This window comes from Cottoperca gobio, chromosome 13 (assembly GCF_900634415.1).
Source record: "Cottoperca gobio chromosome 13, fCotGob3.1, whole genome shotgun sequence".
Lineage (NCBI taxonomy): Eukaryota > Metazoa > Chordata > Actinopteri > Perciformes > Bovichtidae > Cottoperca > Cottoperca gobio.
The window spans coordinates 26,744,084-26,769,811 of NC_041367.1; the positions used below are offsets into that span (position 1 = coordinate 26,744,084).

General features: G+C 42.1%; 1 protein-coding gene across 1 annotated transcript in view; it reads right to left on the bottom strand.

Moving 5' to 3' along the window:
• Nucleotides 1–12,088: 12,088 nt before the first annotated feature.
• LOC115017350 (unconventional myosin-XVIIIa-like) overlaps nt 12,089–25,728 on the bottom strand; it is a 90,551-nt gene continuing 76,911 nt past the window's right edge. Inside the window, exons 35-40 of the mRNA XM_029445696.1 lie at nt 25,505–25,690; nt 25,234–25,373; nt 23,968–24,012; nt 16,715–16,837; nt 13,825–15,339; nt 12,089–12,227 (exon numbers count right to left, since the gene is read on the bottom strand). Of these exons, the coding sequence (XP_029301556.1) occupies nt 13,833–15,339; nt 16,715–16,837; nt 23,968–24,012; nt 25,234–25,373; nt 25,505–25,690 (2,001 nt within the window). The 3' untranslated portion in view covers nt 12,089–12,227; nt 13,825–13,832. The remainder of the gene's footprint in view (nt 12,228–13,824; nt 15,340–16,714; nt 16,838–23,967; nt 24,013–25,233; nt 25,374–25,504; nt 25,691–25,728) is intronic.

Consider the following 25,728-nt stretch of genomic DNA (forward strand, 5'->3'; position numbering starts at 1 on the left):
TGTCCCTATTTAGGTATGCAGATTTGGATGTCTGACCGCCGCCCGCTTGATTGGCAGTGGGGACACCTCCTCCTCCCACCTTGATAAAGACCGGCTGTGATTGGTGGTGCACCTGTTCCGGCTCTCCAATCCGAGGCGCACTGGAGAGACCGGTGGATACAAATGCCAAGCCAGCTCGACAGTCGGGGCTGCTTTTATGTTGTCAGCCTATGCATATGCATTTTTGTTTGGTCCGAGACTGTCGCGCTCTCATAGAGTACATTGAATGTTGCATATTGTGTTTCGTCTTCCGTGCAAGCTGTCTGCATTGTTTAGGTGAGACAGTTTGAATGTCAGCCTGTAGAACAAGCTGTTTAGGGTTATTTGTTAAGCACGCTAGGTGCTCCGGTGCTGTTATGCCTTTTTGTTTGTATTTTGTGTTAATCCAGTTTTCACCCCAAGCTTTGTTTTAGAATTGTTTAGGTTGGGGTTTATTTTTGTTAGTTGGCTTTGACGCCTTATGCTCTTATGTTAAGAGCCCTCCGTTTGTTCTATTTTGTCTCTTGAAAAGCAATTGGTTGCCAATTGTCCATATTCTATTAATAAATATACTTTATATAAACCATGACCATCTGGTTTTATGTTACTCCTTTTCCCTTGCCGAGCCGGGTTGTAACAGGTGGCCAGCATCATGAAGAGATGATTGAGGCAAAAAAAACATTTTCCTCAAAACATGACTTAGGCCATTAGTTTAAGAAGGTGACGCTATGACAAATAAAACTTGAAACTTGAATAAAACTAATCTAAATTAATGGTAAAAAACTAACGGACTTGGACCAGCAGCAGACGAGCTGCACTCTGGCTGCTCGTAGTAGCAGAGCTAACATCTGCATCACTGCTCCTGATTCAGGCTGTGTGCCTTTAAAACACACGGATATTTTCGCCTGAGTTTCTGAACGTTGGGGTCGACGTCGTTCCATTTATAATTAGTGTGTTGGATTTTATAGTTCTCTCCTTTCCTTCGCTCTGTCTCTGACTGGAGGTGTGTGCGCACGTGTGTGTGTGTGTCGGGAGCGGAGCCCCGCCCTTCGCAAATATTTTAAAAATATAATATTTATTATTATTGAGAAATTTTATTATGCAACTTAAATCTCAGAGAATTTGAGTTTTTATAATAACTTAATATAACAGTCTAATGATAAGAAAAATATTATAAGTATTTAAATACAAAATTAATATAATCCATCCATCCATCCATCCATCCATCCATCGTCTACCACTTATCCAGGGTTGGGTCGCGGGGGCAGCACCTCCAGTAAGGAGCCCCAAACTTCCCTTCTCCGGGCCACATCCACCAGCTCCGACTGGGGAATCCCTAGGCGTTGCCAGGCCAGTGAGGAGATCTAATCTCTCCACCGAGTCCTGGGTCTTGCCCGGGGTCTCATTCCAGCTGGACGTGCCTGGAACACGTCCTTGGAATCTTTAACGATAAAATTATAATTATTAGAGACAAAATTAATCTCCTCCTGCCCTCAATTGGTAATGACTTAACTTCAACCTCCGGAATTTCAAAAACATTAGTAACTCATGAAATATATCTAGACTATTTTACTCCAATCAACGTTAACCAACTAACTTCAACAATCTCATCGTCTAAACCATCAACCTGTCTTTTAGACCCGATTCCAACTAAACTGTTTAAAGAAGTTTTACCCTTAATTAACACCTCGTTATTAAATATGATCAACCTGTCGCTATTATCTAGCAACATACCACAATCCTTTAAAGTAGCTGTAATAAAACCACTTCTTAAAAAGCCTGGTCTTGATCCAGAGATTTTAGCCAAATATAGGCCGATATCTAACCTACCCTTTCTCGCTAAAATCCTTGAGAAAGCAGTTGCAAAACAGTTGTGTGATTTTTTTTACATAGTTCATCATAGCACAGAGACGGCACTGGTGAAAGTTACCAATGACCTTCTTTTGGCATCAGACAAAGGACTTGTCTCTGTTCTTGTCTTGTTAGACCTCAGTGCTGCTTTCAACACTGTTGATCATGACATTCTACTACAGAGACTGGAACATTGTGTTGGTATAAAAGGAACCGCACTAAGCTGGTTCAAGTCCTATTTACTTACTATTTTATCTGCTATTTTATCTGCTATTTTATCTGCTATTTTATACTATTTTAATTTGGCTATTTCTATAATGGTACTTCAACCTCATTTACATCTACACTGTGATTATTGTACTGTAAATGCTCTTACTCTGTCCTTGTACTAATTGTTATGTTTTTTGCTGTGAAGCACTTTGGGCTGCAATTCTTGTATGAAAGGTGCTATACAAATAAAGCTTATTATTATATTATTATTTTTATTATTATTATTATTTATCTGAGCGATCTCAATTTGTATGCGTTAACGATAAATCCTCCATGACAGCCAAAGTTAGTCTTGGAGTTCCGCAGGGTTCTGTACTTGGACCGATTCTATTCACCTTATATATGCTTCCTTTGGGCAATATTATAAGGAACCACTCTATAAACTTTCATTGTTATGCGGATGATACCCAATTATATCTATCAATTAAACCAGATGAAACCAATCAATTGGCTAAACTTCAAGCATGCCTTAAAGGGCCTACGAAATGATAAACATGAATTTCTACTGATGATAGTAAATGCTATTTGTGTTCGCAGTATTTAATAAATCATGATTTAGTATGTCGACCACCGATGTTTACATTGCCGCTACCGGAAACACCCGACGCCGTGTTCTGACGTCACAAGTATAAAATAGTCCACTAGTTGAATACACAGGCAGAAGGGGCAGAAGCGGCAGAAGCGGCAGAAGCGGCAGACGTGGCGATGTCGGACTCTGGCTCGGATATTTCGACAGAATAGAGTGACAGTGAGTCGTCAATAGACTCGTTGCACCTTCAAGAAGAGGAGTTTATTGAAGAGGATGCCGGTGTCGTGGATTTAGATCATGCGGGCGAGTTTAACGTGGTGGAAACAGAGCAGCGCGAAACACAGTATTCAAAATGGAGACACAGGCGGGAGCGGACAGGCGGATGAATGTGGCGGTGAATCTGGATTTGGCGGAAAGCTTGATAACTTGATTATTTCTCGAAGTTTCTGCGGTTGAGGTTCTATCGTTGTGTCTGATGTCAAACGTCATATATTACGAGGCTGTATATAAAGCATTAGCTATTAGCTAACAAACAGACTGGAGGACAGCGTTGGTTTATAAAGTATAGTCTGTATACTGACCGTCTCATGGCTGCCTATAATAGCCGGAACACTTACCAGATGTTCATGGAAGTTACGATGTCGTAACTTTACGAGACTTACGTAAAACGGGTAACAAGTTGCTACTAGATTGATCCGACCTCCGTACGACCATAACAGGCTTATGAGCTGCTTACGAGCCTGTCGTCAAACACAGGCATATAAATAGTATGAAATTCAGATGACGTTAATATTGGCCTTTTTTCTGGATATTGCATATTGTGTACATGTCCTTACCACTCTTCTTTTGTACATTTAGGTGTACATGTGAAAACTATACAATTATCGAAGCAATTGAAGAGCTGCTGCCAAAAAAAGGATGTCATGGAGGAATTCAATCAATATGAGGGACATGGTGCAAACATAACCTGCATAACAGATCACCCAGGATTCCAATCAAAGTGTCTGGATGTTTGGATGTTGCAGACAGCCCACCAAAGGTATTCGAAGAGGGACAGACAACAAGCAGGTGATCAGCCACGTAATGAGTAAGTTACTTGTGTAATGTGTAGAGCTCAGAAACTTTGATGTAGTTTTGGGAAGTCGAATGGTCACTCTGGCAAAGTTACAGAATACATAGATAAATAAGCAAATAAGGTTGAAGTGATTACCATTGACATAACCATAACGCGTTATCTGCTATTTTAATTCAGCTATTATACTATTTTAATTCTGCTATATTATATTTATTTGATTCTGCTATTCTATCTGCTATTTTATACTATTTTAATTCGGCTATTTGTATATAGTTACCAATGACCTTCTATTGGCATCAGACAAAGGACTTGTCTCTGTTCTTGTCTTGTTAGACCTCAGTGCTGCTTTCGACACTGTTGATCATGACATTCTACTACAGAGACTGGAACATTGTGTTGGCATGAAAGGAACCGCATTAAGCTGGTTCAAGTCCTATTTATCTGAGCGATCTCAATTTGTATGTGTTAGCGATAAATCCTCCATGACAGCCAAAGTCAGTCTTGGACCTTATATATGTGTCATATCTCGTCAAATTTGTTGAGTTGTTCATGTTGTCTTGTCACTTCCTGTTTTATTCAGTACCTACCTCTTGTTTCTCAACCCAGATCCCTTTACTTCCTGTCCTGGTGTGATGTCCCTCCATCGTCTCCCTCGCCCCTGATTGTTTTCACCTGTTCCCACTCACCTCTTGTATAAATTGTCCTGTCTCCCCTTGTCGTGTGTCAGTTCGTCTTACCATATCCTTAGTCGTAGCATGTCCAAGTACAGTGTTCCAAGTATCAGTTTCAGACAACTCTGTTAATCCTCCTAGTGAGCGCTTTGATTTAATATTCTGTTTTACGGAAGTAAAGTATTGTTTTTTCACACTTTACCATTGTGTCCGGAGTCGTGCGTATGAGTCTTCCTTCCCTGTGTCTGAGGCGTAACAATATGCTTCCTTTGGGCAATATTATAAGGAACCACTCTATAAATTTTCATTGCTATGCGGATGATACCCAATTATATCTATCAATTAAACCAGATGAAACCAATCAATTGGCTAAACTTCAAGGATGCCTTAAGGACATAAAAACTTGGATGTCTAGCAACTTCTTGATGTTAAACACAGACAAAACTGAAGTTATTATACTTGGCCCTAAACGCCTCCGAAACACATTTTCTAATGACATAGAAGCTCTGGATGGCATTCATTTGGCCTCCAATACCACTGTAAGGAATCTTGGCGTCATCTTGGATCAAGAACTGTCGTTTAACTCCCACATAAAACAAATCTCAAGGACTGCCTTCTTTCATCTACGTAACATTGCAAAAATAAGACACATCCTGTCTCAAAATGATGCAGAAAAACTAGTCCATGCATTTGTTACTTCAAGGCTGGATTACTGCAACTCATTGTTATCAGGTTGTCCCAAAAGGTCGCTTAAGACTCTTCAGTTGATCCAAAATGCAGCGGCACGTGTATTGACAAGAACAAGGAAACGGGATCATATTACTCCTGTATTAGCTGCTCTGCACTGGCTCCCGGTAAAATACAGAATACAATTCAAAATCCTTCTCCTGACTTACAAAGCAATTAATGGTCAGGCTCCAGCATATCTTAAAGATCTCATAGTACCTTATAAACCAACTAGAGCATTGCGCTCCCAGACTACAGGGTTACTTGTAGTTCCTAGAGTCTCTAAGAGTACAATGGGAGCCAGAGCCTTCAGCTATCAAGCTCCTCTCCAGTGGAACCAGCTTCCAGTTTGTGTTCGGGAGGCAGACACCCTCTCCACATTTAAGAGTAGGCTAAAGACTTTCCTTTTTGATAAAGCTTATAGTTAGGGCTGGCTCAGGTTTGCCTTGGATCAACCCCTAGTTATGCTGCTATAGGCTTAGACTGCTCTCTTCCTTCTCTTCCTCTCTCCTCCCCTCCTCCCCTCCCTCTCTCTTCTTCTCCCTCTCTATCTGTATGCATTTATGTAAATGTATGTTACTAACTCATCATCCGGGGTATCATCCCCGGAGTTTCTGTGTCTTTCATGTGGCAGGTTGCCACTGATAAAATTTACGTCAGGATCAGGAATTGTGGCTGCACCTGCTGCCCTGGTCCTGCTGGACACCGGGAAGCCTTTTTGACATTTTCCTGGATTCATCCATACTTTCTCTTTTTCAACACAACATAATTTCTGTCAAATGTTGTATTTGTACTATGTTGTTTATCCTGTACACACGACATCTATTGCACGTCTGTCCGTCCTGGGAGAGGGATCCCTCCTCAGTTGCTGACCAGTAGATCGAGAGCTTTGCCTTCTGGCTCAGCCCTCTTTTCGTCACAATTGTGCGGTAAAGCGAATGCAATACCGCCGCCCCTGCTCCGATTCTCCAGCCAATCTCTCGCTCCATTTTCCCGTCACTCACGAACAAGACCCCGAGGTACTTGAATTCCTTCACTTGGGGTAAGGGCTCATTCCCTACCCGGAGTAGGCAATCCACCGGTTTCCTGCTGAGAGCCATGGCCTCAGATTTCGAGGTGCTGATCCTCATTCCAACCGCTTCACACTCAGCTGCAAACCGATCCAGTGACTGCTGAAGGTCACAGACTGATGATGCCATCAGGATCACATCATCTGCAAAGAGCAGCGATGAGATCCTCAGGCCACCGAACTGCAACCCCCTCCCCTCCACGACTGCGTCTTGATATCCGACCATGAATATCACAAACAGGATTGGTGATAATGCGCAGCCCTGGCGGAGGCCAATATTCACTGGGAACGAGACCGACTTACTGTCGAGTATCCGGACACAACTAGAGTACAGGGATTGGATGGCCCTCAGAAGTGACCCCCTCACCCCATACTACCGCAGCACCTCCCACAGCATCACCCAGGGGACCCGGTCATATGCCTTCTCCAGATCCACAAAACACATGTAGACCGGATGAGATCCCTCCAGGATCCTTGCGAGTCAAGAGTTGATCCATTGTTCCACGACCAGGACGGAATCTGCATTGTTCCTCTTCAGAGGTTCGACTACCCGCAATCTCGTTCTTTCGGTCACGACCTTCGTGAACATAGGTGAGGGTAGGAACGAAGATCGACCGGTAGATCGAAAGCTTTGTCTAATCAATATGTAATATAAATAATAAATACTAAGAATAATAATCATAATCATAATAATACAAACAGAATAATAATCAACATTAAAATGCAGGGGAGACAATTAGCCTACATATTATTTGATGGGGGGCAGTAAGGGACCTGGATAATGGATGGGGGGCACTGGCCCAAAAAGGTTTTAGAGTCACTGCTTTAGACGGACGCAAAGAATGCAGAAAGTAAAACCTGTTCTGAAAACTTTAATGACGGACGAAAGTTAAACGGTCGGTTTTTGGTACATGATGTCGTATTTAATTTTTAACATATCACAACTTCGGATGATAAATACGAATTTTGTGTGAGATAAATTATAAATGCTGAATTGTATCATTGTTGACTACGTTATTTGCAACTTAATTTCTCCTGATTTATCTTCTTACCTTGAACAATGATTTGTCTAAACATGCTGTAACTAACACGTGTAGCTGTAATGACAGCTGTCAGTGTAAATCTCCTCTGGGTGCTCAGCTTCCTGCCAGTGTCTACTGTGAATGACAGTATGAATGGTCATGTGTCAGCCTTGTACAGGGGCCCATTGCTGCAGTGACACAGATGTCCAGTAATCACAGCAGGACGCCATCATGGAGTTCTACTGGAGAACTGCAGACAAATAATGTCTCACGTGTAAAGACCAGATGGAACAAAAACATATTCTTAATGAAGGCAAAGCTCTCGCACGAGCAACAATAACTGAAGCAGCGAGACATGTATCCTGATGCACACTTTACAATTACATTATACTGCATAATGACTTACTGCTCAATATATTGCACATGCCCATTTTCTAATGCAGTTAAGTTGTACACAATGCACATATCTGTATAACAACGTGAAGGACTTTCTCTGTTCTCTCAAGTTGAATGAAAGACAAAATGCAGAGCACATTTATAACACATCAAAATATTAGATTGAATATTGATCAGCAAAGAAAGATAACATCTGAGGTCTCCCTCTGCTGTCCTCAAGGACACTTTGAGCACTTGAGTGTGTGTGTGTACACTTTCAGTGTACACACACACACACATTATATAATATATATATTATATAATATATGTATCACATTACATACAAACATTAAGAATGTAGGTCTGCACGGTGAAAGGCTGTGTAGCACTTCAGACGTCCTGCATGTTTGCCTTTTTATTAACTGCAGTCACAATCTTTCCCTAACATAAATCAAAGTGTTTTATTTGCCTAACCATAGTTTATCTAACCATGGGAATACGGCTATTGTAGCCCATTTCCCGGACACGTCTGTGAACAGTGGCTTTTGATACCTGGACTCCAGCTTCAGTCCACTGTCTTTGAAGCTCCCCCAAATTCTGGAAGCGACTCTTCTTCACAATGCTGTTAAGGCTGCGGTCATCTCTCTTGGTTGTGCAGCATTTCCTGCCACATTTCCCCCTTCCAACAGACTTTTTGTGGATGTGCTTTGAAACTGCACTCTGTGAACAGCTTGCTCTTTGAGACATTTATTTTTGTGTCTTACCCTCCTGATGGAGGGTGTCAATGATGGTCCTCTGGACAGCAGTCAGATCAGCAGTCTTCCCCATACTTGTGATTTAGTTTACTGAACCAAGCTGAGTGTTTTTCGAGGCTCAGGAAACCCTTGCAGGTGTTTCGAGTTAATTAGACGATTCAAGTGATTCGTTGAACACCCTACTAGTATACTTTTTCATGATATTCTAATATTTAGAGATAGGATATTTGAGTTTTCTTAAGCTGTATGCCATAATCAGCAATATTAAAATAATAAAAGGCTTGCAATATTTCAGTTGATTTGTAATGAATCCAGAATGCATGACATTTTTGTTTTTTTAATTGCATTACAGAAAATAAAGAACTTTATCACAATATTCTAATTTTCTGAGACAGTCCTGTAGTCTGTGGTGGAACGACCCACAGACCAACATTAGCATGTTGTTGTTAGCGCTCAGTGCTAGCAGGGCTACAACCTGCAGACAAGATGAGCTGGTGAGCACTTCCAGAATCTATCAGATTTATCAGTCAGCTACAGTAATGGACAGTAAATAGTACATTTACTAAATAACTGTACTTAAGTACAATTTTAAGTACTTTACTTGAGTATTTCCATTTCCTGCTACTGAACTTTTTACTACACTACATTTATTTGATAACTTTAGTTACTTTGAAGATTCAGATTCAGATTCATTATACAAAATATAATCAACAAATAATTTATCATTATAGGATAGAATACATTTTATTGATCCCTTGGTGAAATTCACCAATTCATCTATATTATTCTGCATAATGAGTACTTTTTGATGCTAATACTTTGTTACTTTTTCTGAATACAGGACTTTTTATTGTTACAGTATTTCTACACAGCAGTATTACTACTTTTACTATAGTAAACTGAGTACTTCATCCACCTCCGGTCAGCTCATCAGCACCAACACAACAGTCAGGAGTCAATTAATGGAATCTGATGTGTTGATATAATCACAGGAGTATTTTTTTGTCAAAGTAAGATTTTGAAATGAAAGTCTGCATTCATCACTGACACTTTGAATCATCTTTATCATTATGCAAACTGAATTTCTCCAACATAAATCTTGCTGCCTGCCGCTAAATGTGTGGTATCTGGAGAGCTGTAGCTTCAGAAAACACTGATTTTACCTTCAATTACAGGCAAAAAACAAACAAATGGAAAGACTAAATCAATGGGTTGTGTCCTCTAAAGGCATCCACAGGGTCATTGCTGCGGTCGACATTTCTCAAAGCAGAAGTAAACACCAAAGTGGAAGCATCAGAAAACAACAGTTTCCTTTGTGTTTAATCTGCATGCCCTGTGGAAATCCTCATCAAAAGTCTATATTGAAGTGTAAATGGAGAGACATGACCTGAAGACGAGCCGCAGCTAAACTCAAGACAAATCCAGTCTTCAATGCATTCTAAAACGATCACCATCATTTATTTACAATATATTAAACTGTAATGCAAAATGTATAACAAGTGGTCAATTTGTTCAATAATGAAAATAAACATGAACTATTTCAAAGCTTGCATCAATCATACACATATTTATATATAAATACGGTGTGCAGTCAGCAATATTACGCCTGCTCTTTTGTTGTTTTCTGTTGAAGCAAGATACTTTTATCAGGGTCAATAAGGTCAAAAAACACATTTCCACACTTGTGTTGACTGCATAGAGAATAAAAATGAAGACACGAGTCTACTAAAAGCATGTGTAGTAGAATAACACCCAACTTCTCCCCCAATGAACAATATCCACACATTTCTTTCTGCCCCAAGTAACACATTTAGCTCTTCTGGGCTTCAAAAGGCTTCACAAAGATCTTAATGCTCTTCAGTAAATACAGACAGAAGCTTGTGATGGAACACTTAAGCAACCATGAAAATGCAGGTTCCTATTTTCTTGCTGTTTCGAGGCATCCTTGGCTTAAAAAAAGAAAACCTGACAAATAAGCAGGACTCAAAGACCCGGAACATGATTTCACAGTATTGGTTATACAGGCTGTAGTGTGTCCAGTTAATGAAGGTACAGGTGAAGAACACAAGGAGGCTTCAAAGGAGAGGGCTGGTGATATTCTACATTTTCTTATATCATCATGAAAAGCTATGAAAGCTATTCACATTGAATGAGAATGTGTCCAAACTTGTACTGGTACTGTACATTAAATTCAAAATGTGTGCACATTGGAAAGAAATGTGATATTTAATCTGTAAGGATGTTTAAATGGTAAATCCTCAACAGGAAGTGGTTTGCACCGTTATTGCATGCCCTGCTGCCCTATCTGTAAACTAGGCTAATGTCCTAGTAGCTAGCGCAAATTGCAGAAAACCAACCAGCTGTTCTTAACGAGTAATCATGACATGTGATCTATCATATTTTCCAGTTAGCCTTGAGCTGTTATTATTCACTGGCATGTTCCCATTTGGTTAAAATCTAGATGTATATTTGCAAACCTTTAAAGATTAACATCTGCAGTAGGAACCAGTTGACTTAGGGCTAAGAGCTGTGATGATGGTATAAGCTCTCAAAAACGTGTTACGTGGACCTTTGACCTCAGAATATTTGGTAACACATACTATTCCCAAGAGTCAAGAAAAGACATTGTTAGTTTTGGAATTTCCATGTGATTTTTTGACTATAATACAAATACTGAATAACAGCACTTTCCTCCTCGAACATGCTGGCTGAGGAAAATATACAAGTGACTGGTGCCCAACGTCAGGTACATTCCCTCTAGAAAAGGAAAGCACATTAATACAAAACACAGACAACACGTGAACGACAAGCACGAAGACAACGCCCCTTCATCACTGAAGAATCCTGGCAAAAGCTTTGTCAGATTAAGTCGAATTAAAAATAAGACCAGGCCTTTTGCAGTTTAGCTCAAACCTCAAGGAAATTGATTTGCTCGACGGCAGTCCTCTGCAAACAAATCTATCACAAATCAAAGACAAAATATTCAAATGCCTTTATGGCGGAGCAGTTAGTGATGCAAACATCCTCCCCTGTAAGGAAGAGATAATTTACCAGCAAGAGGCAGAAAAACTTTTCAGGCAAACAAATAGTGAGCAGATGATGATGGGAGCGTACGGCGCAGCAGTTTATGAAATGCCACAGCTGCAGAGGAGCCCACTTAAATCAAATGGCACTTGTTCTCGAAATGGAAAGACAAGAACAAGACAAACAAGAAGGAAAAAAAAAAGGCTGGGACTTTTCTCCGGACTCGGCATCAATTGGCAATAAGTGAAACAGTGTGATCACATACTTTAACAAAGGCTTTTTGGCAATACATTGTACTATGGCAATACATATTACTGTGGTGTACTATATGTAAAGAGGAGAGGAAGAGTGACAGAGACAAAGACAGAAAGAATCTTTTACATAGCAACCTCAAGTTCTTGGCTCACGTACAACCATACAGCCAAGCAACTTCTGCTTGCATGCAGCCAGCGAAGTGGTTAATAACAGAGCTGCTGTGTGTGCAGTGAGCTTAGACTGATGAGAGCAGAGTCACAAACACCAGGTAGTTTGTCAAGCTATAACCAAATCCTGGGAGGATCTGCCTGCAGGAAGCTCTGGCTGAGTGTTGTGAGTTATTAAGTGTGTGGTTGTGACCACGGTTGTGGTCAACTTTGCATGCAAGACAGTGTCACAGTGTAATGAGGGTGCATTCAGAGGTGGATGCTGACAGCGAGGACTACGATGTGCTCTCATAAGGCCCGTCTTCGCCGTCATCCTCTTTCATTTCCCTGCCACATCGAGAGTAAGAGCCCTGGGTCGCCCCGCTGCCTTCTTTTTCTTCTTCCTCCTCCTCTTCATCAGATCTATCGAAGCAGTAGTGTCTTCGGCAAGGGGGGCAGGAGGAAAGAACAAGTAGAGGCTGTTGTTATTTTCAAGAAAGTGAGCAGAGAACAGTATTGTATTGAAGAGAGCTCAATGCACTGCAATGTATAAAAACACAACACATGTTGAAGAGTAATGTTTCTTTGTGGAACGGGGGAGGGTGCTAAGAAGATTGCCTACAATCATGTGAGTTTGCAGTCAACATTCTTCATGAACCCTTAAAAAGGCCTAAGGCTATTGTGAGATTCAAGACTGCGATACATAGTAAACACAGAAATATACTGCAAATATATCAAATACAACAAATACAGAACTGCTGCAAGCCGTACACAACAACTACATTACAACACCAGTTTCATGGGACTCTAAAAGCCCAAACACGCCATTTGCTTAATTCAACCACTTGTGAATTAAGTAGAACATTAGCTTTAGCTTAGTTTTAAGGCTCTTATTGTGCTGATTCTAATGTTATTGCAGACATTAACACATCTAGCTGTAGCCTTTTACTATCTACAAGTTTTTCTTAGTGACTCCAAGAGTCACCAAGTTTTCATTGTGTTTTACGAGCAGCGTTTCAAAGCAGCTCTGTATTTGCTGATGTTTGTCTAACTGTGAATGTTTCTCAATGTGCTTGTGTTTTCTATATTTCTATAATATCAGTGTTTTTCTAACTTTGTGGTGATGAGGTTGTGTTTTGTGTTACAGCATGTTGAGCTCTCATAACAATCAAAGACCAGCTGCACATTAACTCTAGCATCTCAGGGGCACAAAACTCATGCGATGTGGTCCAACGCGAGCATGCACAACTGTTTTGTGTTATTATTGTTACTAAGGAAACAAATCACTGCCATTCAAAAACCAAATACAAAGCATTGTGATCTCCATCCTCTCAAAATGTTATAGTGAATTATAAACCGAATGGAAATAAAACAAATGATTTCAATATGTAAAAATGTTTTCAGAACAACAGAATACAATCCCATCACCAGTCTACATAGAACCTGGCCCATCCTTTTAGCATCATCTAACATTCAAAAAGCTAAAATACTGGAAACAGGGAGTTAATAAGTGTCAACTGTGCATCTCAAATGATTGTGTTAGTTGGTGTAAATCAATGCTCGGGTCTAATTAAACCTGCACTTGGGCTGGAAGGAGAAATGTATTACAGTCTCTCTTATTTGACTCCTGTTATTTTCCCCTTTGTGGCGCTATAAATCAAAGTGACATCTCAGGAATGATTATGGGCTGAGTTATCATGCACGTTGAGTGCAGCTTCTCAGCAACTATAAGTCCTGGTGTGAAAGAAATCACAACCCCCGCTCCTCAAAGTCCTCAATGAGAGCCTTACTAAACTCGTGCAAAAACAGCCACAGAGGTTGTCGTGACTATCGTTTAGTAGGTGGAGTAGTTAACATAAAGTGGAGTAGTTAACATAAAGTGTCAGCATGCCTCAGACACGTCATCAAAAACGCAACCCAAGAATTTGAATTTCTAACTGTAGACGTTTAATTCCCGTCAGACTGTCTTTGATTGGTTAGGTCACACCATGCTTAATAAACACGCTTTGAGGTAAGTCCCTCTCAGGCAACCACCTACTGCCTTCCTCAGTCACTGTCCGGCCGGTACAGGTACTTCAACATCAGGTTGTCCACCTTCTTCTTCCTCTTCTTATCATCCTTTTTGTTGAGGCTCTCACTCTGTGGCCTAGCTTCTCCTTCCTCTTCCTCTTCTGGACTGGATGCCTTTCGAACCGGGGCTCTTTTCACACTGCTGGAGCTTCGGTAGGAAATGGTGGAAGCACCGGAGCTCGACCCAGAGTCCGACTCAGAGTCCGAAGATGAAGAAGACGAGGAAGAAGATGAAGATTCAGCCCTCTTCTTGGACTTTTTCTTTGACTTCTTGGACCTCCTCTTGGAGCTGCTCCTGTGACGATGGTCGTCTCCTGAGCTATCAGACTCTGAGCTGTGGCTTCTCTTCTTTTTCTTGCTCTTGCCTTTGCTTTTGCTGCGATGGCGACTGCTGCAGCTGCTGCCGCTGCGGGACGGTCTCATGCAGTCCACTGCCGATGCAGAGCGTCTAAGACTGCTGGCAGGGCGACTACCATCTCCGTTACGGACACTTTTGCTGTCGTCTTTATCATTCTTGGATTTTCCTTCTTCAGCCTCGGAGTCTTCCAGGCTCCTGCGCTTGAATTTGATAGGCTTGAAACTCAGCACCTCATTGATGGCTTTCTCCAGGTCAGGGTCGAGGTAGTTGCGATGACTGACTGGTTTGATGTCCAAGTTATCAATTGGGTCATTGTCAGTAGTTAAAGATCTGGCTTGTGGCGGTGGCATGGAGACACTGCGGCCAGTGGATGAGTGAGGACTGTACACTGACTTCTCGGTGAAGGCCACGCTGCGACTATCGTCAATATCAACGTCAAACTCACTCAGACGGCAGCTGCGTGCCAGCGACATATGGGAATCAGCTCGGCTCACACTTCCAGGACTGCGACCCCCAGACCGTCTGCTAAAGCAAGGGCTACTGGGACTGCTTCCATACAGTGAGCGAACGCCTCTACCCTCATCTAAGCGTGAGGTGCTTTGGTGGCGTCCCAGTGGGCTTGACAGACCTAAACTGATGGTAGACCTGACATCATTCTCTGGGCTTAACCCAAGACGTGTGGAGGCCCGACTTGGTGCTATGTATGAAACAATTGATTCTTTGTCGAAGTCACCCCAGCGGCTGTCCATGCCTTTCCTGGCTCGGCTGTTTGCTTCTGAATAGGCCTGTGAGATGACTGATTCTCTGTCATTCATGGCATCGTCTGCCTGGGACTTCCTCCTGGAGCTGACTGAGTAGGTGTCTTGTTGAAGATCTGTGTTTTTGGGTTTACCCTTATGGAAGGACAGAGCGTCTTCTGAGTCGGCATTCTCCCTGAGGGCACTAAAGAGGGCATCCCCTTTGCCACCAATAGACTCAAGGTTGGAGCGTTTTCTGTAGCTGAGCGAGCTCATCACTGACATTGGTCTGCTTGACTCTACCTCTTTGCCCTCTTTTTTGCCCTCTTTCCATTCCTTACCCTCTTTCCACTCTTTCCCTTCCTTTGCGTCTACATTTACAGCAAATCTAGAAAGAAGCAACAGGAAAGGATGAAGGAATGAAGACAGTTGGGGAGAAAATGACAAGGATGAAATATTGGGTCAAGTGGAGGTGAGTGAAGGAAGAGAAGAAACAAATGAATGAAACTTGACAAATAAAAACAGAAATGTCATGGAATATAGCTAAATGAGAGTACAGCAATGAAAGAAAGACAGAGTAAGGAGAGTGCAACTGAAGACAACTGACAAGGGACTAATAAGGCTTTTTTCCTGCACTGAAATGTTAAGACATTAAGATAATATTATTGCCCACCAAGAACAGATGAAGGTCACAGTAAAAATACAAATGGGAAAAATCATGATTTCAATCCACTACAGCTATTTTACAGAAGAAAGATTTGGTCCGGAAAAAGGACTCAACATCTAAAGAGAAGAAAGAGTGTGTGCTCCTTTGTTTTTCTATTGGGTATGCCTGACTGATGGGGTACAGGTTCAGGGTAAGATTGTGAGCTGTGATTGACAGCTGCTCTGAGTGAAGTAGTCACGGAGATACTTTAACTTCCTATAACTGTGACTGTATGTTTCAAACGTAGACTGTATGAAACATATCTTTGTAAACAGTCTATGGTTCATACATACCGACGGTGACGCTAGCTAGTTGAGCAACATCTCCACTGACAGTAATGTCAGCCAGCGCTGTTGGACATATATGTATTTATAGAGATATATGGTTAGTTTTGTGTCTTTCTAGCCAAACAGCTACCGTGGTGTTAGCGTAGCAGCTAGGTGGCTCACGCTAACAAGCTGTGGCAGACTCTGGCTCTAAATGATGTTGAAAACTGAAGATGAATGACTGAGAAGTGAATGACTGAGAACTGGGCAATTAAAGTGACAATTAAAGTCACTTGAAAGCTACGTATACAAGGGGAAGTGTTTATCTTTAAGTACATGCTGCAAAGAGAGATTTAAAAACGGCAAAAGTTTTTTAAAGTTTGGAGTGGCTCAGCTGAGGCAGAGAAGTTAAATCTTCTGGTAAGGAGACAAATCTGGGGCAATCGAAGCTGTCAGCTGGCAGACACATTCATTAATCTCAGCAAGCGGCTCAGGTAGACTATGCCAGGTGGCCATTGGGCATGTCGATAAATCTAACACGGAGGTGGTTTGTTTTTAGAAAAAAAAAGTCCCCTCTTCACCGAGCGGGCGACAATAAAGACAAAGCAGCTTGAAAATACATTTAAGTAATAGCAGCCCCTTCATTTCAGCAAAGTACTCTGCTCCAATTGCTTTATTTCCTCTGGATCAGATGATGTAAACCATTTCATCCAGACACAGTCAAATGAGTAGGTAGACTGCTTACTAACGGCTGCTGTAGTGATAGTAAAAGCAGCTGCTTTTGTACTGACCTGGAGCTCTTGAGGCTGCCGTCATCTGAGAGGTTCTTGGTGGAACCTTTGCTTTTAGACAACCAGGACTTCACCCCGTCCACACGATCCTCCACCTCAGAGTCTGTGTCGGAATCCCCCTGACTGGAGAGGAGTCAGAGACAGGACAGCAAGTCAGAGGAAGTAAAGGAGAGACAAGATGGCAAAGAAGGTTATGAAGAGAAAAAGTCAGATAAAGACATTTAGAGAGGAGAGCGTAAGGTAAAACAAATGTTAGTGTGAAAGGAGAGGCACCACTGGTAGAAATATTGCTGTAATTCTCTGTAGCTGTGGAGCCAGAGCAAGAAGAACAGGCTGTAAGTGTTAGAGTGGGAGCAAAGAGGTATTGTGACATGTATTCTGGATAAGAGACAACAAATGCTCAAAGAGCCCCAGTAAGCACACAAACATGCCAACGAGAGGTTGTATAGATGTACACACCACACAGCAACTTCTTACTGTTGTCACTGTTAGATGAGGGCTATCATGGTCCTGCGGTTAGCTTCCACTCAGGCATCCAACATACTTTCTACCTTTACTCCCCCAGAGATACTTCATAGCCTGAGCAGCACCATGACAGGCACAAAACCCCACGATAGTGCCTGAATTACAGGAACTTTCTGCTTTTTACACACAAGCTTTTTTTTTTTTAAATAAAGTTTTGGCCGTCACTCCTGGTATGATAAGATTGTACACCAAATTAATTGCTGATTTCTGGGAAAGAAGAAACTCTGTTGGCCTCACTTTTACACCGCTCAACCATCCAAGCTGACTGATTTAAGAGTCAACAGTTCTAGTTGTGGTGGAAATTTAGAATCTCCTGGAGAGAGATGAGTAAATAATGAAGTTATAACCAAGTTGTCTTTGATGGTTTATTAATCAATTGTCAAAGACATTTCAAACAGTCAAACTAAATGTGAGCTGAAATGGATAGAGTACCACAGCAACAAGTGCTGCTGAGTCTGACCAGGAACAATACAAATACATGTTACTTATACAAACACGAGGAATGTGGGGATGCTCGGCACACTTAGTTCTGTCAATATTCTTCCCATGGCTCTATCTCAACAGGTGGATGAGAGGTTAACTGAAACCTTCACAGTCAAAATATCAAAACAGGAGAAACTCTCACAGACATGAAGATGTAAGTAAACTCTCTCTCAGATGAAAAACAACATAGAATAAATAACAAAATAAAATGAAGTTAGCATGGAAATGTACTGCTAGTGTAACACTGCATATGTTTTAAAAGTAGTATAACGCCTTTAGTGTCCCCAGAGGGAGCTTTGTGGAGTCTGATAAATGTCCTCAAGTGATGTCCTCAAGTTTAAGAAGTAGAAGAACGTGGAGGTGTGGAGTCACAGAGCTCTGGAGCCCGCTGCTCATCTCTGCTGCAGGCTACATTAGCCGCTATTACATAACACAGCAGAATCTCTAAATCGGTAGAGTACTAGTAAGAAAGCTACACAAGACATTGTCCAACTTATGAACTGACATAGTGCTATTTCAAAAACACAAATAAAACCTCAATACTACGGCCTCAGTTTACTATTCCTTTTTCTTATACTGATGCGTTTTGGCAAAATACCAAATGCTTTAATAGAGGCACTAACTTCTGTTACCACAATGAGCAATAATATACAATAGACATGTTTTATCTAAGAAATCCAAAGTGCACCTACACATCAAATCATTTGTAGTTATTAAGGTTTTTGTTTGAGACACATTAAGCCCTGTTTTTGTGTTGATTTGTAATGTGTTCCATCAAGCTTACCTTGTATTCTCAATATGAATCATTAATAATCAGGGCCTTAAACTGTGTTGAAGTTGTGTGCCTACATTTCCCACATTTGCATTCAGAGATGTGTTCAATAAAATGTGGTTTCAGACTGAGATTTGCTGTAACGGTGTAACTGTTTGTTTGAGGAAACTACTCTAGTGGTGTTCTAATGACGGCTTGTTGAAATCCTTTGGCAAAAGAGAACAAATGGTAAAGAGACAGTCATAGTATTGAGATTTAGTAGCACTATCTCTGTTCATAAATCCTTCTAACTTCAGCAGAGCAAACACTTCATTCAGAGCAGGTGCATCTGGCTTACATTGGACATTGTACAAATGCTTTAGTAGTAAACAGACTTGTGACAGTTGTGTGCCGCAGAGCAGTAGGACTTCAATAAAAGGGAAAATCTTATACTTGTATTCCTGAAATGTTTCAGTTTAAACAGCCTTCACCAGCACATACCTGGTAAAGAGGTATATACTGGCATATCCTCACCTACACCAGAATAAAACATGATTTATTTTGCTGAACTGCACAGCGGGGAGGCAAGAAATGTCCAAAATTATTTTCATGACCGGTCGTCATAATTTAATTTCTTGACAGAATGATTTGGTACACAGCTGGGCACTGCACTGTTTTTCCTCTCAATTATCATTACACATTCACAAACCACTGTGAGCCATGAAGTAAAATAGAGGGCTTGTCATAAAATTTGACACGGATGAAAAGAGTGCAACACTCATTAAGTGCCGTCAGAGCCCAGTGCGTGTGTGATGCTGTGAAATTAAGTTGTTACAGCTTAATAGTCCTACAGAGACATCAGAGGAGTGGCTCAACAGCTTTGCATCTGTTTCAGAGAGCCTCCCATTTTGTAGGGAAGAGAGAGGAAAACATTATTTTCTCCAGCATACAGAGCTCAGAGAGGCCCAGTACTACCTGTAATTAAAATCATTAACATTCAGAGACAAAAGCTCCATGGATTTCAAATAATGGCTAGCTCGGTGAGATCCACATGCTGGCTTTTATGGAATATAATAACCTTGGATGGTAATGCTAGGACAGCCTTTATGCCAAAGTCGAGGAGGGTGGTGACAGACTCTTAAGCTGTAAATAGCTTTTCAAAACATGTCTCTACTATTAGACAATCTGGGGATTTGTTGCAGCCTACTGTTATGATGACAGAGCAGCCAAGTGTCTTTGACTGTGGACACCGTGTGTGGACCTTTTAAAAGACTGGATAAGATTACTGAATGAGGGGAGAGGACGCTCCTGGAATGTTTTTATGTCAGTCCACGAAGTGCTATGTTCTCGTACCACGCAACAGTCATAGGGAGGTGTTCGGGGGGGGACCTCTGTGACCCACATATGGTTAGGTTTAGTCTACTGAAACACTTTGTCTCAAGACCGTCATCCAACTTGAGATCCTCTGAGCAAATATTGTAGTATAATGTATTAAATATGTTGACATTAAGTTTTTACAGCTAGGTTTAGTATGAACATTTTGAAACTTTGAAGAGTTCATTAAAAAAAAGCTTTTATATTTTGTGTAATACATTCAGAGCACATAGAGATCTCAGGTCTACAACACCACAATTGTGGGCAATATGTAATTGTGCACTTCACACATGGTGTCAAACACAATTTATGTCCTTGACCACCATACCATTAGTTAAGCCCTGCCGAGAGCCTGGGGGAAGCAAACAAACACAGTGCTGAGGAGACATTAATTGTCTGTGACATTCTGCCGCCATTGGTTGTACATCTCTGTTACACGCTATTACATTCATCATTAGCTTCTATGGATCCTCCTGCTCTGCTCTGCTCCTGTGTCCCAGGGTCTTATAGACGCCACTGTTTATGCCTCCGATATATGAAACTGTCGACCCAGTGAAGTCCCTGTGGCTTTGGAGCACAGACAGGCATCTGCATCGTCTCCAAGACCATCGGGAACCATGCTCTCATCCACCGTGTCACATGAAAAGGTAACACCAGTTCATCTGTGCTGCAAAACTTCCACTGCAGTGAACAATATGAATAGCACATATTCAAGTAGTCATTAGATGTACTGAAAACCACAAAAGTCACAAAAGCCTTTCCTTTGTGTCGTCAAATATCTGGGCTAAAGTGATTTTCACTTAAAATGTTATTCACTTTAAAGTCAGAGAGAAGGTCTTTGGAGACACATCAGTGATATTATTTTATCCTGCATCTGGTTGGAGGGCCAAAAACACGTTTGATTGACAGCGAAGCCAGCAGTGGCATGAGACACAATAAAAAAAGTACATTTAAAGGCTGATTATTGTGCTACAGAAGCTCCTTTTCAATACCTGTGCTACTGTACAACAGCCCTGGAAAGAGACAAGAGTGAACCCTACAGAAACGCACACTAGACCATTCTGAAGTGAACAACTGCAGACCTGTCTCTCTTCTTCCATTTCTTTCCAAAATACATGAGCGTACGGTCTTCAATCAACTCTCGTCTTACCTTCAGCGAACAACCTTCTTGAGTCGCACCAATCTGGTTTCAAGGCCAGTCAATTGAGACTGCCCTCCTCGCTGTCACTGAGGAACTTCACGCTGCTAGGACCGCACCTACAGGGTAACATGGAGAGGATCTCTTTCATACCCCAGTCAACTCACCACTGGGGTTCCTTAGGGCTCTGTCCTGGGTCCCTTCCTCTTTTCTCTATACACCAATTCACTTGGCTCTGTCATTCACTCTCACTCTCCTACCACAGCTACGCAGATGATACTCAAATAATTATGTATTTTCTCAGGTCTGAAACCCAGATGAAGGCACGGAAGCTCAACCTCGACAAGACCGAGCTCCTTTTACTTCAGGGGAAGGGCTCTCCCATCCCCAGCCCTCTGTTGTTTCCCCGACTCGGACAGCAAGGAATCTGGGTGTGACACTGGACGATCAACTGTCCTTCAGTGCCAACATCACTGCAACAACCCCCTACTGCAGACACTCTGTACAACATCAGGAGGACACGTCCCCTACTGCAGACACTCTGTACAACATCAGGAGGACACGTCCCCTCCTGCAGACACACTCTGTACAACATCAGGAGGACACGTCCCCTCCTGCAGACACTCTGTACAACATCAGGAGGACACGTCCCCTACTGCAGACACTCTGTACAACATCAGGAGGACACGTCCCCTCCTGCAGACACACTCTGTACAACATCAGGAGGACACGTCCCCTACTGCAGACATACTCTGTACAACATCAGGAGGACAAGTCCCCTCCTGCAGACACACTCTGTACAACATCAGGAGGACACGTCCCCTACTGCAGACACTCTGTACAACATCAGGAGGACAAGTCCCCTCCTGCAGACACACTCTGTACAACATCAGGAGGACACGTCCCCTACTGCAGACATACTCTGTACAACATCAGGAGGACACGTCCCCTACTGCAGACACACTCTGTACAACATCAGGAGGACACGTCCCGTACTGCAGACATACTCTGTACAACATCAGGAGGATACGTCCCCTACTGCAGACACACTCTGTACAACATCAGGAGGACACGTCTCCTACTGCAGACACTCTGTACAACATCAGGAGGACACGTCCCCTCCTGCAGACACACTCTGTACAACATCAGGAGGACACGTCCCCTCCTGCAGACACACTCTGTACAACATCAGCAGGACACGTCCCCTCCTGCAGACACACTCTGTACAACATCAGGAGGATACGTCCCCTCCTGCAGACACACTCTGTACAACATCAGGAGGACACGTCCTCTACTAACGCAGAAGGCGACGCAGGTTCTTGTCCAGGTTCTTGTCATCTCACTGACTACTGCAGCTCCCTCCTTGCTGCACTGCCTACAAGTGCCACGACCTCTACAGCTCATCCAGAATGCAGAAGCCCGACTGGTCTTCAACCTACCCAAGTTCTCCCACACTACACCGCTCCTCCGCTCCCTTCACTGGCTACCAGTGGCTGCTCACTTCGCTCTGCATCGGCCAATCCGCTCGCTATTTCCTCACTCCGAGTGGGACCCAGATTCGCCTCAATTAAAACCCGCCTTTTTGCTATCCTGGCTCCAAAATGGTGGAATGACCTCCTCATTGATATCATGTCAGTAGACAGTCTTCACACCTTCCATCACAGACTGAAAACTCACCTGTTTTTCTTCTTTTTTTCTTCTTCTGATTTTCTTATTTCTGTATGTAGCGCTTACATTTGTTTGGCTTATTTGAAGCTATTGTGCTGCACTGCAATGTACCTGCAAGATTCTTGTTGTTCGGAGTTGTGCCCTCATGATTGTTTGCACATATTGTATTGTAAGTCGTTTTGGACAAAAGCGTCGCTAAATGAACTTTATTGTAATGTAAAACTCCCAGGATGGACTTTTAGAGGTTAAAGAGAGCACTGGACATTTCATTTACAGAGCACATCTTAATGTTAAATAAGCCCCAATATAATTTCACTGATATTTAAAGCCAAAAGTGCTCCTATATTAGATATATGCATCTCTGGATTGTATGTATTTTAGAGCAGCTTAATAGAGAATTGTATTATTCTTTATATTAATCTTAATACATTCAAGTGTATAGCCAGATAGTTCATATTTCACGGAAACGATGAAATATTAAGATGGCCCAGTGAGCCAGAGGTTGACTCGTCGCCGACTGCTGTTCAAACACAACACAGCAGTGTCCGACATGACACCCTCAGACCAAGGCGGTAAACACAGCTGGATATACCCCCCCCCCCGGCTGAGTGAAAGAGAAGTGTGAGGAAGATCTCGGCCTCCAGGGGGATGACTAGAGAGATCATGACACTGCCTTTCAATTCAAAGCTTTGCAAAGCGGTTAACCGTACAGTGAATCTGAGGAAGGAGAGTTGTTTCATGCTGGGGCTGAAGTAACATATTGTCAGTGGTATTAATGCATCTCAGCATGTGAGCGCATGCAATGAAGAGTGGAGTAAACCGGGGGTTATGAGGAAATCTCTGAGCACTGTTGATGATGCATTATCCCCAAGCCTTCACACATCAAAGGAAAATCCCCCTTGGATTTACTCTATCTCTGCATCTACCATGAGGCATTTCTTCCTGTTTGAATTATTGTGGATGTGGAACTGAGCCTGACACAAAATGTGATGTCTTGAAATAGATGGTAATGATCACAGGAATCAGGGAAAATCACCAAACAACTGGCCCAGAAAGCCAGGATCATTCCAAATGTAAAATAAAATAAGGTTTTTCTGTCAGGGGGATTCTTCCTTCAAATAGTAGCTCTTTTCTAGAGTGTGACAGCCAGAAGTGATGGACTAACTGGACCGAAACTAAACCCTGGAAAGAAAACTTTGGGTTTTCTCTTTTCACTATTAACCTCTCTACTAAATGTTGAAAGACTGTAGAATACTGCATCATTTCCAGTGGTGCAAATATATATATATATATATATAAGTTCAAGTTCCTCACGCTCTGTTCTGTCTTCTCTGATACTTTGTCACCATGTCTTGCAAACTGGTCGTGATGATGATCGGTGGAGGGACAGAGAAGAAAAGAAACACAGAAAAACAAAAGACAATAGAAAGGGAAAACAGGAAATAAGAATTAAATCAAAAATAACACAAAAAATGTTAATGATGCTTAAAAATATCTCAATAAATATGTTTGTCGTGGTAGATGCTGTGATGACCTAGTTTGGATTTTCCCTTTGGCAAACTAACTGTATTTTACGCATCATGTTTTTAGGAGCTTTGACTCATCCTGATCTTGTGTCTTGCATACAGAGAGGACAAGAAAGCCTCACCGAGCATATTGTAATGACTCATAGTGGATTACTGCTGTAGAGGGGACAACTGTAAGGCTCAGCAGGCGTCTCAGAGAGTGTACACATGTACACAGTATGAGGGATCCTTTATCAAAAGATCCTTTCAGTGCACCTCACTCACTTCCTACTTGTTATAGGTTAGCTGGCTGTAAAGTTAAGTGTCGATCCTGAGGAAGAAAGGCATTAAAAGGGGCAGGAAGTGTAGTAAATGACCAGATAATTCCATATCACACACACATGGCTCAACTCAACTCATAAATCAACTCAACTTAAGAGAACAGTTTAATATTTTGGGAAATGTGCTTATCTGGTTTCTCTCAAAGAGTGACATGTGAAAATGGGTACCAGTGTGTTAAATACGGGTGGTTAGCCTGGCTTAGCATAAAGCTAAGGCTGACTGTGTCTGAAGTTCAAACATACACCAACCAACGCTTCTAAAGCGCACTAATTAACATAACGCACTTCTGAGCGTGGCTACGGCTATAGCACGGGATGCCAGTTACAAGTAGTGAGCAGGTTGTTGCTTTGGTGTCCGTACAGGCACGATGGAACCAGGAAACCTACGTCAAAGCTCAGTTCTACACACAGACGTAACACTAATATCGGTCTGCTCATCTCACTCTTTGGAAAGAAAACAAAAGCAGAAAGCTGATGACACATGTACATGATAATGTATAGTGAGGAGTGCTTACGATGGATGGTCTTAGAGAGTAGAGTGAAGTACAGAGACAACTATACAGATCATGCAGATGTTTGTCTACATGTGGCAGCATGGTACTGCTTGTGTCATTGCACAAAGGATGGACATTTCAACAAATTACTCAAATTATAAAATATAAATACATAAAATATCGTACAACAATCTGTGGATAACAGTATATTTGTTGTAGTAGCTGCACCATTGTTTCTACCTGTTGATCAGGTCTTCATTGTCATCACTCTCCATCTCGTCCTCAATGGCTGCCTGGAGGTCACCGATCCTCTTGAAGGCCAGCTTGAGGTCTGCCTGCAGGCTCTGATTAGCAGCCTCTAAGCTCTCAATGTCCATTTCCTGTTAATGAGACAAGAGTCAGCAGACCGGGACAAAAGGTTGCTTCAATGTTGCTGATTTGTTGTTGCTGGATGCTATTGCAGGCTCTGTACTGCTTGCTCATGTCTCCTTATTGTCTGTCACATCCTTACCAGCTCGTGCTTTTTGCGGCTGGCCTCGGATTCCTTTTTGGCCAGTTCACCAGTCTCCTCTTTGACGTCGCGGATCTGTCTCTGTAGACGTTTGTTCTGTTCCTTCTCTCGAATCTCGCTGCTGCTGCGCTGGTCTCGATCCTCTGTCAGCTTCTCCAAGTTCTCTTTGAGACGAGCTACAAGGCTCTGCGCAGCAATGAAGAAAGAAGGTTCAACAATACGCT